This window comes from Zootoca vivipara, chromosome 10, assembly GCF_963506605.1.
Source record: "Zootoca vivipara chromosome 10, rZooViv1.1, whole genome shotgun sequence".
NCBI classification, from domain to species: Eukaryota; Metazoa; Chordata; class Lepidosauria; order Squamata; family Lacertidae; genus Zootoca; species Zootoca vivipara.
Genome location: NC_083285.1, coordinates 68,799,636 through 68,818,125, shown reverse-complemented (window position 1 = coordinate 68,818,125; position 18,490 = coordinate 68,799,636). Strand labels below are relative to the sequence as shown.

The following is an 18,490-nucleotide window of genomic DNA, read 5'->3' as shown; positions in this document are numbered from 1 at the left end:
GGGGGGAGGTTCCAAGGGTGAGGGGCATGGCTGCGTTCTTGTTACAGAGCACCCAGACAACGATGCCCACCTTGGGCTGAAAACTTGGCAGGTGCTAGTCAAAGGCCTCCCTCCTTGAGTCTCCATTTCAGTGCAGCGCCTTAAAAGCTGCCCAGGCTGCAGGCTGGAGTTTTGTGGCATTGCGAATAAGTGTGTTAAGCTTTTCGATGAACCCCCTTTGAGGTTGCAAATAAAGGTTTGTGGTGCAGTGGTCTAAAGTTAACCACCGAGCCTCTTGGACTTCCCGATCGGAAGGTCGGCAGTTCGAATCCCTGTGATGGGGTGAGCTGCCGTTGCCCTGTCCCAGCTCCTGCCAACCTAGCAGTCCGAAAATCACCAGCGCAAGTAGATAAATAGGTACACACACATCTAAATATATCAACCATGTGTCTGAAATAGTATGGGAGAGCAATCCCGAAGCCATTTTGACTCTCCCAGTGACCTGAGATATTCCTCTGCAGTAAGGGAGGCAAATATTTGCTTGCAAATCCAGTCTTAAGGGCGTAATTGCGTATGAATAGGGTGAGCCTGTGGATTCAAACAAAATAAAACATTCCTTCCAATAGCACCTTAGAAACCAACTAAGTTTGTCATTGGTATGGCATGTGGATTCAGGAACTAAAGTATTAACCATCACAAAAGAATGGGCAGGCTGCCCAGGCAATGCAATCAGTGATCATTATCAGGTATCCTGGCAAACAGGAATCTATGATTAAAAAATAATAATTTTAAATAATCCAGTAGCACAATAGGGACCAACTAAGTTGTTCTGGGTATAAGCCAGGCATCCCCAAACTGCGGCCGTCCAGATGTTTTGGCCTACAACTCCCATGATCCCTAGCTAACAGGACCAGTGGTCGGGGAAGATGGGAATTGTAGTCCAAAACATCTGGAGGGCCGAAGTTTGGGGATGCCTGGTATAAGCTTTCATGTGCATGTTCTGTTATACCCCAAACAATGGGTGGCACTGTGGGTTAGTCATGCTGGCCACATGACCTGGAAAAACTGTCTGCGGACAAACGCCGGCTCCCTCAGCCTGTAAAGCGAGATGAGCGCCACAACCCCAGAGTCGTTTGTGACTGGACTTAATTGTCAGGGGTCCCTTTACCCTTTACCTTTAAGGTGCTACTGGACAGTTTTTTTTATTTTGGGGGGGAAGGATTTTGCAGATCAACACAGCTACCTACCTGAATTCTTCGAAGAAGAAGAAGAAGAAGAAGAAGAAGAAGAAGAAGAAGAAGAAGAAGAAGAAGAAGAAGAAGAGGAGGAGGAGGAGGAGGAGCTTGGATTTGATATCCTGCTTTACCACTACCTGAAGGAGCCTCAAAGTGGCTAACATTCTCCTTTCCCTTCCTCCCCCACAACAAACACTCTGTGAGGTGAGTGAGGCTGAGAGACTTCAGAGAAGTGTGACTAGCCCAAGGTCACCCAGCAGCTGCATGTGGAAGAGCAGAGACGCGAACCTGGTTCCCCAGATTACGAGTCTACCGCTCTTAACCACTACACCACACTGGCTCTGATGTATGTATGATGTTTCTGGGGGTGGTCTTGGGCTACACGGTGGGCAAATTCAAAAATCTATATAAGGGCTTGCGCACCATTGTTCAGGGTTCTCCTCCCTCCCGCGTGTAGTGAGTGGGGACCCTGTTGCAACAGTTCGTTGAATAAAGATCAGGCTCACTAGCCGCTTTGCTTCTCAAAAATACTCTGGTTGGTCTGTTATTTCCGTCTACTGATAGTGAACCCACTTAAGGACTCTATACGGGCTCTTGGATACCCCATAAGGGAAAATGAGCAGTTTTTTTCTTATAACACCTATGCATTAATAAGGGCCTTCTCGGTGGTGGCGCCCGCCCTATGTAATGCCCTCCCGTCAGATGTCAAAGAGAGAGAAAACTACTAGACTTTTAGAAGACAGCCCTGTTTAGGGAAGCTTTTAATGTTTAATAGATTATTTTATTTTAATATTCTGTTGGAAGCTGCCCAGAGTGGTTCCCTCGCTGCGAGAAGCCAGTACGTTTCCGAGCACAGTTCAAAGGGTTGGTGCTGACCTTTAAAGCCCTAAACGGCCTCGGTCCAGTATATCTAAAGGAGCGTCTCCACCCCCATTGTTCTGCCCAGACACAAGTCCAGCACCGAGGGCCTTCTGGCGGTTCCCTCATTGCGAGAAGCCAAGTTGCAGGGAACCAGGCAGAGGGCCTTCTCGGTGGTGGCGCCTGCCCTGTGGAACGCCCTCCCATCAGATGTCAAAGAGAAAAACAGCTACCAGATTTTTAGAAGACATCTGAAGGCAGCCCTATTTAGGGAGGCTTTTAATGTTGAATAGATTACTGTATTTTATTTTTCTGTTGGAAGCCGCCCAGAGTGGCTGGGGAAACCCAGCCAGATGGGCGGGGTATAAATATTATTATTATTATTATTATTATTATTATTATTATTATTATTATTTCCCCTTTTCTTTAGGCTTTCCCCCCCCCTTGTCAACAATCAAGCGGCATGTAAATTTTATGGAACAATTACGTAAATAAAAGTGTTCATCCTACAACAGAGTAAGGAAACCCAACCAGATGGGCGGGGTATAAGAAATAAAATGAATTATGATGATGATGATGATGATGATGATGATGAATGCAATGAAAAGGATTGCTCCTACCCAACTGGCCCTCAACACAGGTGCCTATGGTGTTAAAGACGCTCAGCAGTTGGCAACTCTTAACACCCAATCTGGCTTAAAAAAACCCAAACAAAACCCAACCCTCTGGGTTTGATCTCAAGCGCTTCCGTTGAATAAATCTGGTATCTTGCGCTCAGGCCAAAATGAACAATTGCACTTTCACAAGTTGCACTAGGCTCCGCCCTCTTCCCACGAAACACACAGGCTCCTCCCTCTACCCCGCCCTGAACCCCAAAAGGCTCCTCCCCCAGCCATATCCATCAAAGTGGCCCTTGGCCCTGCCCGTTCTCCAGGTGTTTGGGAGTCAAGGAAGGAAACCAAGGAAAGGCACCAGAGGAGGAGACCTGAGTGATAAAACAGGTAGAGCTTTGTTTGCAAGTACGAAGCTGGGGGAGCAGGCGGGTCTCGCTCAGAGGGCCACGTCGCGCGGGTGGAGCAGGGAGAAGGCGCCGTTCTTGCGGAAGAAGCTGTCGATGCGGCACTTGGGGGTGGGGGCGATGTGGCTGGTGGCCAGCTTCCCTGGGGAGACACAAACGGGTCAGGGTGAAGAAAAGAAAAGCCACCTGCTGGATCAGGCCAGAGGGTGGCCCACCTACTCCAGTGTCTAATAATAATAATAATAATAATAATAATAATAATAATAATAATGGAAAACTTTAGCAACTTAACTTCAAAGACTTTGATGGTGTTTCCTGCTTGGCAGGGGGTTGGACTGGATGGCCTTGTGGTCTCTTCCAACTCTATGATTCTATGAAATACAATTTACATCCCCCTTGCAAAATAAACAAAACAACTTCCCACCCTTACCTCTGGGGTATCTTTTTATGCCACCCCTTATTCTGCTGCACTTTATGGTGGAATCTACACCCATATTTTTTTTTTAAAAAAAACCACTGCAAAAATTCTTTTAAAAAAACCACAACGTTTTGAAAAATACATTAAATTTGGCATAGCTCACTGTCGCCATCCTCTGTCACATTTGTATATTGCACTTTACAACACATTTAAAATGTTTCATTTGTAGCTGTAAGTCCGGTCAAACTAAATCTAATACATACAATATTTCCTCTAACGCATCTCTTGTCATTTTCAATCCACTGCTCATAATTCAAATCCTGCCCGCGATTTCACTTGCCACTCTTCAACACAGAGTTCGCCGTTTTGATTTCTCCTTCCCGGCGTCAACTTTGCCAATTCTGCAGAGCCCATTAGTTTTGCATGCCATTCCTCTTCAGTTGGGTCTTCTTCTTCCTCCCAATTCTGCGCCTACAGCAGAGATGTCCAACCGGTCGACCGAGACCAACTGGTAGATTCCTGGGAGTTCGCAGTCGATCATGGGACCGTTATAGATTGCTGGATGAGAAAAGCTGTGGAGCGAATGTCTCCGGCCACCCTCCCTTTCTCTGTCCCTCCGCTGCGTAAAGCGTGCAGTCGTTTGGTGTTTGCTGCTGGCGATAGTTTTCTTGAGCATTAATAAGGGATGGATTTTAAGGTTATCAATTTTTGGCCACTGAAAAAGCTCAACAACTCTGTTCAATCCTCCCTAACAAAAAAAAGAAAGCTCAACAACTCTGGGGAAGAAGAAGAAGAAGCAGGGCCGGCCCTAAGGCAAGGCTGGGTGGCGCAATGCGCCAGGGCGCTGGGCCGCCAGGGGGCGGGGCAGGGCGCTGCGCCTGCCAAGACAGCCTTTCCCTGAAGTTAATTCAGACAAATTAAAATCTGGACAAACGGCAGTTATCAGGTTAAGATTGAGAGAGGTTAATACTTGCCAGGACCAACTGTTTTCACTGGGACCTGTGAACTGGCTGGGAGGGCTCCTTCATGCTTTTTCTTATACAAAGGAAAATAGGTCAGAGTACCCCCTGGCAAAAGGCCTGGCAGGACAGCTCTGTCTTATAGAATCATAGAATCACAGAGTTGGAAGGGACCACAAGGGCCATCCAGTCCAACCCCCTGCCAAGCAGGAAACACCATCAAAGCATTCTTGATATATGCCTGTCAAGCCTCTACTTAAAGACCTCCAAAGAAGGAGACTCCACCACACTCCTTGGCAGCAAATTCCACTGCCGAACAGCTCTTACTGTCAGGAAGTTCTTCCTAATGTTTAGGTGGAATCTTCTTTCTTGTAGTTTGAATCCATTGCTCCGTGTCCGCTTCTCTGGAGCAGCAGAAAATAATCTTTCTCCCTCCTCCATATGACATCCTTTCATATATTTGAACATGGCTATCATATCACCCCTTAACCTTCTCTTCTCCAGGCTAAACATACCCAGCTCCCTAAGCCGTTCCTCATAAGGCATCGTTTCCAGGCCTTTGACCATTTTGGTTGCCCTCTTCTGGACACGTTCCAGCTTGTCAGTATCCTTCTTGAACTGTGGTGCCCAGAACTGGACACAGTACTCCAGGTGAGGTCTGACCAGAGCAGAATACAGATCATTATGGATCACTGCTGTTTTTTTAATACTGGGAGTAGATCGGAGACTCTTGGGAGCTGGATGTACCTGGCCTATAGGATTCTGGCGGCTGTTGTTGCGTACATAAATAGTTTGATCATATTCTTTGGTACGTTTGTCCCCAATATCCCCAGAAGAGAAGCTTCAGGCTTTTGGTAAAAGGTAAAGGGACCCCTGACCATTAGGTTCAGTCGTGACCGACTCTGGGGTTGCGGCACTCATCTCATGTTATTGGCCGAGGGAGCCGGCGTACAGCTTCCAGGTCATGTGGCCAGCATGACAAAGCCGCTTCTGGCAAACCAGAGCAGAACACGGAAATGCCGTTTACCTTCCCGCTGTAGCGGTACCTATTTACTGTATCTACTTGCACTTTGACGTGCTTTCGAACTGCTAGGTTGGCAGGAGCAGGGACCGAGCGATGGGAGCTCACCCCGTCGTGGGGATTCGAACCACCGACCTTCCGATCAGCAAGCCCTAGGCTCTGTGGTTTAACCCGCAGTGCCACCTGCGTCCCTTTTGGAGAATGACTCATTTTAACATCTCAGCACCCAGCTCCCATAGGAGCCGATGAGATGCCCCCCCCCCAGGGAAACCTTCAAGCAGGATCTGAGCACAAGAGCCACTCTCCCTTCCTGCAGCGTCCAGCAATTCAGAAGCCGTGTAGGCAGAGCATCCCGACTTGTAAGCCACCAACAGCCTGCATGAACTCGTCCAGCCCTCTTTTAAAGGCATCCGGGTTGGTGGTCATCACTGTCTCTTGTGGGAGGGAGTTCCACAGTTTAACTCTGCGCAGCACGATTAAGTCCTTCCCTTTTTCTGTCCCGAATCTTCAGTTTCACTGCTACCGCTCGGAAACGGGGCAAGAAGCTCAGGTCACCTCCACACTGTAAATCCAAAGTCCAAGGATTCCTCCCCCAAAAAACCTGAGAACGGTAGTTTGTTAAGGGTGCTGGGAATCACAGTTTGGCAGGGTTGGGGTAAAAGAAAATTCCGGGGATTTTTAAGGAGGTCTCTTCATTGGGTGTCCAGCTGTGGGGCCCTGCGGCTTCACTTAGAATCATAGAACTGTAGAGCTGGAAGGGACCCTGCGGGTCATCTAGTCCAACCCCTAGGATTGGTTGTCTGAGGGGGCGCCATGGGATCAATTGTACATGGTGGGGCTTAACCCCCCCTATATTTAATTGACCCGCAAGCAGCACCCCTTCCTCCCGCACTCCCCCCCCCGGCCCCACTCACCCATCTGCCAGCCGTAGTTGAAGTTGGTGGTGACCGGAAAGGTGTATTTGTCCTCCGGGTTCAAGAGGAGGCGCAGCTTCAGGTAGCGCTTGCGCCCTTCATCCTCGTGCGAGATGCCCTGGTACAGGAGGCTGCGCAGCTCCCGGGGCGCAGGCCTCATCTCCATCTCCAGGATCGCAGCGTCCACCCCGGTCAGGTCTCGTTCCCGCGCCAGCCATGGCGGGGTTGCAGTGGGAGGCAGGATGGGGCGCTGGGGGGTTACGTCCGGCGGGGCCGGCTTGACAGAGGGGAGCCGCAGGGTGTTGTCCACGGCCTTCTTCCGACGCTCCCTCTGCGCCTGCTGCTTGGCCTTCACGATGGCGCCGTACTTCTGGTGCCAGCGGTAGCGCATGACGAGCTCCTTGTTGTACTCCTCCTTCCAGAAGTTCTGCTGGAGGGTGTCCATGTTCAGCGTCCGCGCCATGGCTGGCACAGGGACTTACGGGCACCGCCCCAGGACTGCCCTCAATGCCACAAGCTGGCCGGCAAGCCAGAGTCAGCGTCCCAGGTGTGGGCATCCCTGGGGAGCCCCTCCTTGGGGCAGGCAGCGCCTCACAGATACTTCAAGCAGCCCCTTGTGATGTCATGGGTCTTCTCACCCTCCTGCAAAAGGCATGTTGGGGGTGGGGCAAAGGGGTCCTCAGTGGCCCAGCTATGCCCTTATCTGGACAGGGGTAGGCAACCTAAGGCCTGGGGGCCGGATGCGGCCCAATTGCCTTCTCAATCCGGACCACGGACGGTCCGGGAATCAGCGTGTTTTTACGAGTAGAATGTATCCTTTTATTTAAAATGCATCTCTGGGTTATCTGTGGGGCATAGGAATTCATTCATTATTTTTTTCAAAATATAGTCCAGCCCCCCACAAGGTCTGAGGGACGGTGGACCGGCCCCCTGCTGGAAAAGGTTGCTGGCCCCTGGCCTAACTCCTGTTGTTGTCTGTGCTCTGGTAACCTCTATTATTATTATTATTATTATTATTATTATTATTATTATTATTATTAATTTTATTATATACAATGCACACACATTACAACTACAATCATTCAAATACCGAGAATACAAAAATACAGCCATACCTCGGTTTAAGTACGCCTCAGTTTGAGTACAGTATTTTCAGTTTAAGTACTCCGCGGACCTGTCTGGAACGGATTAATCCACTTCCCATTACTTTCAGTGGGAAAGTTCACTTCCGGTTAAGTACGGACTTCCGGAACCAATGACACTCATACTTCGGGTTAAGTACGCTTCAGGTTGAGTACTCCGCGGACCCGTCTGGAACAGATTGATCCACTTTCCATTACTTTCAATGGGAAAGATCGCTTCAGGTAAAGTACAGACTTCCGGAACCAATTGTGTTTGTAAACCAAGGTACCACTGTACAAACATAAATGTTACACCTATGTGACTTCCCTCCACCAGTCTTTGTCATGTCTATGTTTATTATATTCTTATTTATATTTCAGTTTGTAACTCTCATCTTTAATATTGTTATTTAACTAATATTTTGTTTTCACACATTCTACTGAGTTGTCCCTTTTATAATGATTTAAGGCAATATCTTATAGACCCGTATTTATCTCAGTTTAGTTCCCGACCAAGAGAACGGCAGGCGGCATATTTGTTCAACAAGCCCACTGGGAAAATAACCTTCTCAGTGGCTAAATTCCTCTTCCTGGCGCTCAAGTGTCGGAAACGTATAATCGAATGTCTTGATGTGGGTTATCTGTAGGAGGTTTAGTAGCGCGGTCATACCCCATTTATGAACCCCTCTGATGCCTTCAGTTTTATATTTTTAAATTTTTATGTATCCCTCTGATGCCTTCAGTTTTATATGTTTATCTTTGTATTGAGAAATGTTTTTTGTTTCTGACTATCGGTCGAATAAAGTATATTGAATTGAATTGAATATTTTGTTTTCTGAATCAACTTTACAGACTTAATCTAGACATATCAGCATGTTGTCTTTAGCACAGTGTTTGCTCATATATTCTTCAAACCATTTCCACTTTGATCTTTCTGCTTTGTTTGATATTGTGGTTCAATAAATTCAATAAATTCTAAAAAGCTTGTTTTGCCTCAAGGTTAGATTACTGCAATGCCTTGTAAGTGGGGCTGCCTTTGAAGACAGTTCGGAAACTTCAGCTGGTGCGGAATTCAGCGGTCAGGTTGCTCACTGGACAGCAAGACGGGTTGAGCATATTACGCTGATCCTGGTCCGACTGCACTGGCTACTGATTAGATTCCAGGCCCAATTCAAAGTGCTGGTTTTGACCCATAAAGCCTTAAACGGCTCAGGACCACAATACCTCAAGGACTGCCTCTTTCCATACGATCCTACCCGGACCCTGAGATCACCTTCTGAGGCCCTCCTTCGTGTGCCTCCTCCTCGAGAGGTCCGGAGGGTGGCAACACGAGAACGGGGCCTTCTCTGCAGTGGCTCCCCGTCTGTGGAATGCTCTCCCCAGGGAAGTTCACCCCAGGCGCCTTCACTACACACCTTTAGGCGCCAGGCAAAAACGTTCCTTTTCAACCAGGCCTTTGGTTAACCTGATCAACAACCTATACCCTTTTAAAATGTGACTCTTTGGAGGGGGGCGTTATTGGGGTATTGTTTTTATTTTTATTTTTATTTTATATATTGTGATCTTTTTTGTGAACCGCCCTGAGACCTCCGGGTATAGGGTGGTATATAAATTCGATAAATAAAATAAATAAATAAATAATAAAATAAATCCAGAGTTTCCAGTAAATAAATCCAGTTTCCAATATATCCCAGTACGTTTCCGAGCACAATTCAAAGTGTTGGTGCTGACCTTTAAAGCCCTAAATGGTCTCGGTCCAGTATACCTGAAGGAGCGTCTCCACCTCCATCATTCTGCCCGGACACTGAGGTCCAGCACTGAGGGCCTTCTGGCGGTTCCCTCGTTGCGAGAAGCCAAGTTGCAGGGAACCAGGCAGAGGGCCTTCTTGGTGGTGGCACCCGCCCTGTGGAACGCCTTCCCATCAGATGTCAAAGAGGAAAACAACTACCAGATTTTTAGAAGACATCTGAAGGCAGCCCTGTTCAGGGAGGCTTTTAATGTTTAATAGATTATTGTGTTTTATTTTTCTGTTGGAAGCCGCCCAGAGTGGCCGGGGAAACCCAGCCAGATGGGCGGGGTATAAATAATAAATTATTATTATTATTATTATTATTATTATTATTATTATTATTATTATTTATTATTATTATTAGAGGAGCTGGAGGGCCATCCCATGAACTTGAGAAGGAAACTGCATTTCCACCCTAGGTACCCCTTTTGGCCGCCATCCATAACTTTAAAAAAAGAGAAAGAGGTATTTATTTTTATGATGGGGGGGGCGGGGGGCATCTCCTCCATGTTGCAGGAAAACCCCATGATAAGGTGACATTTGACATTACCCTGCAATCTTCCCCGTGGTTGCTGTTTCCGTTATGAATGGGTGACCCTCACCCCGATGGGCGAAGACACAGATAGCACCCTGTGTCTTGCAAAGGCTGAGCTTGCGTCAAAAGACAAAGGGAAAGGGGGGGGGGAAGCAGAGAGCTTGCTGCTGCTGACTTGCCTCGATGCCAGCTCAGCCGACCTGTGGGGCAACTTAGCTGGAGAACTTCCTCATTGCAGTTCCAGGGAAAGAATGACCCACACAACCGAAGCTGAAAATAGTTCCTGGCTCTGGACATGAGACGGGGATGAGGAAAAAAATACCCGTGGAAAAAGGAGAGTGATTCACAGACAGTTTTTATTGAGGGCGCTCCTTAAGTGTTGGTTCCTCCCCTCAATTTTTTAACAGGTTCATTCACAAGGAATCACAAAAATATAACTACAATTAGCTATTATTAAAGATCACATATATCTTGTACTCGGAACAAAACAAACAGCACAAGTCACAACAGGGTAAAAGCACAGATGAAAATGGTTGGGTGTCGATTTTCTCTCCGAGACTCACCCGCAGGCAGGACTTTTGCAAGAAGCAAGCGGTACAGCGGAGAATATTTGGGCAAATCAGGGGCTACAGAGAGGTCTGCCGGAGGACGTCAGAGTGAAAGTGGCAGAAATTATTTCCAGTGCGGCACCACCTCTGACGAGGTATCGTAACATTTACTCCTGAAGACACAAATCTGCAAGAACAGAACTGCATGTTCTGCCCTTCAGTTTAATTAAAGATCACCGGTTTGCACTTCACAGACAGGAGTGTGTGTGTGTGTAGATTTGGGTTGTAAGTGTACTGCTCCATCAACAACCAGGGATCAGGACTTTAGTCCTGAAGGACACAGAAATGTCGGTCCCTCAAAAGATCCCAAATCATTCTGCTGAGAAATATACCTTTGGACCCCCCCTTTTGTGGGGTGGGAGAAAGTGCCTTAGGAGTATATGGAGAGGCTCCCTGGTCAATTACGGCACCCGAGGGAACGCGAACACAGCTCTAGCTATGATTGCAGCAGAAAGTGTGATGTTAGCTCCCAGCTGCCCCCACCCTCCCTGCTCCCAAAATACAGCAGACAGACTACAGAGCTAGGAATTCCAAACAGCAGGAATGTAGGCGACCACAGGAATTGACCCCTGGGCAGCAAGAGGAAGGGTGTGGATGGCCGTAAATGTGCCCGAGCAACAGGAGAGGAGAGGAGAGGAGAGGGAGGGAAAGCTCTTGACGGAAGAGTAGATGGTGGAGGAGCAGCTGGTCTATCGCAGGTCCTCGGCGGAGAACATCCCCTTGGCGCGACGCAGGATCGAGTCCTTAGAGGCATCGTAGGGGTGCTCCTTGGAGGGGATTTCCAGCACCGCCGGGATGGACTTGGTGTGGGCGTCGATGGCGTGGCGGATCATCTCCGCAATGTACTGGTTGATGAGGACGATGCCAATGTCGTCGCGGCACAAGAAGCTCCTGAGGACAGAGAACGGCAGAGCAGAAAGGGGTCACTGCTGGTGTCCCTAGCACTCTCTGGGAAAGGTGCCCTGGGGAACGGAAGACAGACGCCAGGCCGGCTGAGTTACTGGCACCTGGAGCCGGTTGCAACAACACACAAGGGGGAAACGTCACATTTATATCTCAAAGGGTTGCATTGCGGCTAAGAGATTGAGGTTGAATCCTGACCAGACAAAAGTACTGTTCGTGGGGGACAGGAGGCGGGCAGGTGTGGAGGACTCCCTGGTCCTGAATGGGGTAACTGTGCCCCTGAAGGGCCAGGTGCGCAGCCTGGGAGTCATTTTGGACTCACAGCTGTCCATGGAGGCGCAGGTTAATTCTGTGTCCAGGGCAGCTGTTTATCAGCTCCATCTGGTACGCAGGCCGAGACCCTCCCTGCCCGCGGACTGTCTTGCCAGAGTGGTGCATGCTCTGGTTATCTCCCGCTTGGACTACTGTAGTGTGCTCTATATGGGGCTACCCAGAAACCACAACTAATCCAGAATGGGGCAGCTAGACTGGTGACTGGGAGCGGCTGCTGAGACCATATAACAGCGGTCCTGAAAGACCTACATTGGCTCCCAGTACGTTTCCGAACACAATTCAAAGTGTTGGTGTTGACCTTGAAAGCCCTAAACGGCCTCAGACCAGTATACCTGAAGGAGCGTCTCCACCCCCCATCGTTCAGCCCAGACATTGAGGTCCAGCTCCAAGGGCCTTCTCAGTGGTGGTGCCTGCCCTGCGGAACGTCCTCCCGTCAGATGTCAAGGAAATAAACGACTATCTCACTTTTAGAAGACATCTGAAGGCAGTCCTGTTTAGGAAAGCTTTTTAAAATTTGATGAATTATTGTATATCAATATTTTGCTGGAAGGTGCTCAGAGTGGCTGGGGAAACCCAGCCAGATGGGTGGGGTATAAATAATAAACTATTATTATTTATTATTATTATTGCAAGATGTGCAATAATTCAACAAGACCAGAGCAGAAGCCACGCTGGATTGAAGGAGGGGCAATCTCGGAAGCGGACTCTGTCCCACTGCAAGCTCAGTTACTGAAAGAGTGGCATGCAGTGGGATATACAGTTGTCACAATACATAAAGTGCAACAGGCTGAATGATAATAACTGAAATTTTTTTACTGGTTATTTCCTATCATAAAGGTCTAGTCCAGTATATGCAACACATACAGTTCATATGTACGGTGCATAACTGTAAGAGAGAGGGCTTGCAGAGAGCAGCCCACTCTGCTTACTTCTACCAGCTGGGAGAGCAGCAAGTCTGGGAGGGAAAACCAGGAACAGGAAGTGGTAAAGAAGGGTCCAGGGCTCTGCAGAGTCCTGGAGGCTCAGCTCCAGGCTGGGAGCAGGGAAGCAGGGGCGGAGCTAGCTTCAGCAGGGGCTGGAAGGGAGGAAGTAGGTAGAAAGGCACCTCAGGAGTCTGGTTTGGGACCACGGAGGACCCGTAGAGCAGGGGTCAGCAAACATTTTCAGCAGGGGGCCGGTCCACTGTTCCTCAGACCTTGTGGGGGGCCGGACTATATTTTTGGGGAAAATATGAAGCAATTCCTATGCCCCACAAATAACCCAGAGATGCATTTTCAATAAAAGGACACATTCTACTCATGTAAAAACATGCTGATTCCCAGACTGTCCGCAGGCCAGATTTAGAAGGCAATTGGGCCGCATCCGGCCCCCAGGCCTTAGTTTGGGGACCCCTGCCGTAGAGCAAGGAGGAGGGGCGTTTGGATGCCTAGTCGTAAAAGGGGGATCAGAGCCCGCGAGACGCCATTGCGGGCTTCTGCCCCATGCAGAGCAGACATGATTTGAAACATCTCACCACTGTATATAGCATGCACAATAAAACTCTGAAAGTCCAGGGGATGTGTGGAGTGCTTACTCGGGAGTAGCCAACACCCTTCTGTGACAATAACCTATGGGGCTAATTCCAACATTAATACATTTCTTCTTTTCTTATCTTTTCTTACTGCTTCTTCCCCAAGGTATCGAGAATAACACCGCTGATGTGGACTGCTGGCACAAGCTGGCTGGTACAAACTGCTCACTCGGGCAGAACAAGGTTTCCGGATATCTCCCTGTTTCACCCCGAAGGGCTTCCACAACAGCCGAGTTGTTCTCGATACCTTGGGGACCTTCTTCCCTAAGGATTGTGCTATACAGGAAACTTACAAGAAGAAGCAGTAAGAAAAGGCAAGAAAAGAAGAAATGTATTAATATTGGAGATTGAGTCCAGCAACCCAGATGGCACACACTAAGCCTTGCCACCGTTTACACCTTTGCTCCAACGCAAGGGCAGCACAGGCGTTTGGAAAGCATCACCTTGAATTTCTCAGGAATCCGGAGCCGAGATCAACGCAAAGCTCCGGAAGGCAAAAGCAGCTCCGGAAACAAGCAACCTCCTCTAATACTTTAAATATGGATTGCCCATTTTAGTGCCAACTTTGGAAGGAAATTGAATATAAACCCCTCGAAGACAGAGAATCATTCATGCCTCCCCAAGAGGCTACGTGGTTACCTCGGGAGAGAACGGGGAGTTGATTCTGACACACTGGTCGGGGAAAGCGCTGGGAGAAGAGATTTCCCCCTCCCAATGTAAATTGGTGGTCTCCAATGTTGGCAGGCCTATTTACACAGCCCGACATTCAGTAAGGCTTCCCTGCTTTGTATGCACCAGCCAAGGTTGGGTAACTTGCCCCCCACAGAGCTACCAGCCCCCCCAGGACAGCAAAGGGCACATCCAGCAGAAGGATCTGCCTCAAGGAGCTTCCTCAAGGTCACAGCAACAGCAGGCAGGTCCTTCGTTGGGTGCCAGGGAGCAGAGAGGGCTGGTGGAGGGCAGCTGTGGCCGGATCCAAAGGGCCTGGCTGGGACAGGGTGCTTGTGTGTAAACAGAGCACTGCCTGAACCCAGCTTCTTCCGGAAAGAGACTGCGGTCTACTCACAGAGTTAAAAACTGGCAGTGATCTACACACACACCCTCTTTTGGGGTGCAGGGCAAAGTGGAACTTCCTGACAGCAAGAGCTGTTCGGCAGTGGAACTTGCTGCCAAGGAGTGTGGTGGAGTCTCCTTCTTTGGAGGTCTTTAAGCAGAGGCTTGACAGCCATCTGTCAGGAATCCTTTGATGGGGTTTCCTGCTTGGCAGGGGGTTGGACTGGATGGCCCTTGGGGGTCTCTTCCAACTCTATGATTCTATGGTTGAGGTTTTTTTAGGGGAGCCAATGGTCAACCAGTGATCTACCACAGATGTCCAGTGATCTACCATTAGATCATGATCTACCTGTTGGACATGCCTGCAGTGTACACAAAAGGCGGCTATCAACAGAAATATTGCAGCCAAGGGGCTTAGAATTGCAGGGTTTTGGGGGGGAGACCCTGAGGACAATCCAGTCCCACAGTTCCCAACACTGGGCACACGCCCCACGGGGGGCAATTTGATTTTTAAGGGGGGCAATACAAGAACGAGTTACAGGGTGGATAAAAAGCAATGATTTTTTTAAAAAAATCAAAAAAATCGGATTTTTTTGATTTAAATCGGATTTTTTTGATTTAAATCGATTTTTTTGATTTAAATTGTTTTTTTTAAAATAAAATGTTTTTTGAGGAAAATATATTACCATCCAAAGGTTATTCCATCAAGAAATATAGATTAGTTTTTAAATTATGTAGAATAAGGTTGTATATGTTTAATTTTGGGGGTAAATAAATTCCATTAATCCATTCACAATGTCATGCTCTTCCAGAGGTTTTTGTAAGATTATTGGGCAGTTTCTCTGCCTACAAGATATTATCACAGGTGCTTGGTTTACTTTTGCAGTTCTCAAAACTGAATTTGACTCAACAGAGATCACATGCCTCTTCTTCACAGCAAAAATGTTATAACATGAACAGAGTTGAGAAAAATACCTTAATCCTATTGTTCTACAAACCTTTGAATACAGAAACAACCCCTTCAGTGCTAAGTTTCAAGAAGTTCAGTGAATAGAATAGAAACAATATTTTTCTGATTGTTTGGAGTGGACAGCATTTAAGTTTTTCATGTGTAGGCTGGGCTGACAGTCTAAGTTTCTTAAAATATATATATATTGTTTTTGTTTAGCCAAATTACTTAACAAACATGGATGTTTGTTTAAGCAAATAACATATGCTGTAATGTTATTGTTTCAGTTGAATAAATCTATTTAAATTGTTATTATTAAGTTAATGATTATTTTTCTCCTTCCTAAGTACAACAGTAAAGTTGTCCAAATATGAATAACCCATTAAACTGGGGATAAAAAACTAATATGAAAAGTTGTTATTCTAAAAATCTTCATCTACTTGCATATTAAAGTTATACCAGCATGAATTAGTCTTTATGTAGAAAACTATGATTTAAATCAAGCCTTACTGACTAGTGATTTAAATCGTGATTTAAATCGTGATTTAAATCAGTTTGATTTAAATCAAATCCACCCTGACGAGTTATTAACAGTGAATGGCCTTTCAGGCTTCCTCCACGTTCGCTTTTCAAATAATAAGAATTATATGTCAGGGGGTGGGGTGGGGGCACCAGGATTTTAGAGATGCTTAGGTGGGGCACGGTCAAAAAAAGGTTGGGACCCACTGATCTAGTCCAATGCAGGAATCACAGACTTCAGGAGGCAACTCAAGTACCATGAAATTGCAGTGGGACGTAAATACGGCCGGCTTTTGTTGGGTTGCAGTCAGCGGCCCAGGTTCAGATGCCACCCCTAAACTATGCTTGGCATCAGCCTAAGGCATGGGTAGGCAAACTAAGGCCCTGGGGGGCAGATCCGACCCAATCGCCTTCTAAATCCGGCCCGCAGACAGTCCGGGAATCAGCGTGTTTTTACATGAGTAGAATTTGTGCTTTTATTTAAAATGCATCTCTGGGTTATTTGTGGGGCATAGGAATTCGTTCATTCCCCCCCCCCCCAAAAATAATATATAGTCTGGCTCCCCACAAGGTCTGAGGGACAGTGGTGAAATCGTTTGCAGACCTCCGGGGTAAGGTAAAGGTAAAGGCCCCCTGGACAGTTAAGTCCAGTCCAAGGCGACTCTGCGGTTGCGGTGCTCGTTTCGCTTTCAAGCCGAGGGAGCCGGTGTTTGTCCACAAACAGCTTTCTGGATCATGTAGCCAGCAGCACTAAACCGCTTCTGGTGCAACAGGACAGCGTGACAGAAACCAGAGCGCATGGAAACGCCGTTTACCTTCCCGCTGTAGTGGTCCCTATTTATCTACTTGCACTTTTATGTGCTTTCAAACTGCTAGGTGGGCAGGAGCTGGGACCGAGCAACGGGAGCTCACCCCGTTACAGGGATTCGAACCGCCGACCTTCTGATCGGCAAGCCCAAGAGGCTCGGTGGTTTAGACCACAGCGCCACCCACGTCCCTAGGGCAAGGCTGCCCAAGCTCCGAGGCCCAGGATCCACCCTTCCCACTGTCTGTTTCCCCTTCTGCTTTGGGAAGGGCCACTGCTGCAGGGCAGAGCACCTGCAACGTAAGAAACAGAAAACAGGCATGACAGAAACAGAAATAAGCCCCATTTATGAGAACCAGGCCCTAGGAGACCAAGGTTCGAATCCCACCAGTCACCCACCGGGGGTGACCTTGCATCTCTCAGCCCAGCCTACCTTGCAGGGCTGTTGTTGGGGGGAGAGGTGAAATGAGGGGTGGGGGGAGCCAGGTCAGTGCCCCCATGACTGGCATAGGCAACCCTGTCTCTCCAGATGTTTTGGAACTACAACTCCCATGATCCCTGACCACTGGCCCTGTTAGCTAGGGATCATGGGAGTTGTAGTTCCAAAACATCTGGAGAGCCAAGGTTGCCTATGCCTGCCCTATGGGGCTCCTTGGAGGAGAGAGAAAAGGCGGGGAACGTCAATAAAATTCAGAAAAGGATAATAAGCGGATGGTGGAGCTTTTTAAAACACACATATATAAAGAGGACACCTCCGTGGCCGCAGAATGGTCTCGCCCGAGGACGCCCCCGTGCCTGGGGGCGCCTTGGTCTCTCCCGCGCCGTTCCCACGGCAACCTCGCCCCCTCCCCCGCGGCCCTCACCGGAAAGCGTCCTCGATCTCGGCCAGCGCCGTCTCCTTCTCCACCACCAGGAAGTTGGGGCGCCGGTGCTTGTCGAGCTCGCCGACGCCGCCCAGCAGGAACCCGGTCACGGTGTCCTCGTCGCCCAGCACTGCGATGAGCTTCCCCCGGCCGGCCATGGCAGACCCCGCAGCGGCTGACGGACGAGGGCAGGGAATGAGAGCGCACTTCCGCTAAGAATGGCCCCGCGCAGCCGCCGTAAGGTGGTTTTATGCGGCGGGCGGGGAAAACCGTGGGGCGGGGAGGCGCAGGCGCGGTGCCCGCGGGGGGGGGGAAACGTTGCTCTCCTGCGGCGCTTGCGTGTTCGTGGGTGAAGAAGCTGGCGGGAAAAGGGCAGAAGGGCAGCCTCTTCCACAGAGATAAGAAAAAGGAAGAGTGACACATGGGTTGTTTTTACTCCGGGTTAACTAGACGCCTTTTTTATTTCTTTCCTTTGATTTGGCCGGACCTTTTGGGGAATGGTTTTTTTTCACTCGAGAAAAGATCCAGCATGACTAAGCCGCTTCTGGCGAAACCAGAGCAGCACACGGAAACACCGTTTACCTTCCCGCCGGAGCGGTACCTATTTATCTACTTACGCTGCTGTGCTTTTGAACTGCTGGTTGGCAGGAGCAGGGACTGAGCAACGGGAGCTCACTCTGTCGCGGGGGTTCGAACCGCCGACCTTCCGATTGGCCAGCCCAAGAGGCTCAGTGGCTTAGACCACGTCACCCCGGTCACCTATTCAGTAGCTTAGGGCCTCATCAAATCTAAATCCGGCCCCGAGGCTTCTCCATATGCAACAACGCCCATCCACTGCTGTCGAATGGATCTTACCATCAGGAAGTTCTTTCTAATGTTGACTTGGAATCTCCTTATTGTCATTTGAATGCATTGGCTCGGGTCCCACCTTTGTCATATCCAGTTAATAGTTTTCCTGACGTTTAATGGTATTCCCAACACTGCACACTCCATGGAATGGCATGGAATTCTTAAGCTGTGCATGTTTCTATGTGCCGCGA

General features: G+C 48.6%; 2 protein-coding genes across 2 annotated transcripts; both read right to left on the bottom strand.

The window, feature by feature from the left end:
- Nucleotides 1–1,434: 1,434 nt before the first annotated feature.
- On the bottom strand, nt 1,435–9,372 carry SPMIP1 (sperm microtubule inner protein 1). The gene is made up of 2 exons (XM_035128215.2): nt 6,403–9,372; nt 1,435–3,232 (listed from the first exon to the last, which is right to left on the bottom strand). Exons 1-2 carry the CDS (start codon nt 6,863–6,865, stop codon nt 3,123–3,125), a joined length of 573 nt encoding a protein of 190 aa, XP_034984106.1. The 5' UTR covers nt 6,866–9,372; the 3' UTR covers nt 1,435–3,122.
- An 813-nt stretch (nt 9,373–10,185) lies between these two features.
- Nucleotides 10,186–17,685, bottom strand: ATP6V1F (ATPase H+ transporting V1 subunit F). Its single transcript, XM_035128510.2, has 2 exons — nt 17,451–17,685; nt 10,186–11,346 (listed from the first exon to the last, which is right to left on the bottom strand). The coding sequence occupies exons 1-2, from the start codon at nt 17,606–17,608 to the stop codon at nt 11,145–11,147; spliced, it is 360 nt and encodes a 119-aa protein (XP_034984401.1). The 5' UTR covers nt 17,609–17,685; the 3' UTR covers nt 10,186–11,144.
- Between the last annotated feature and the right edge of the window lie 805 nt (nt 17,686–18,490).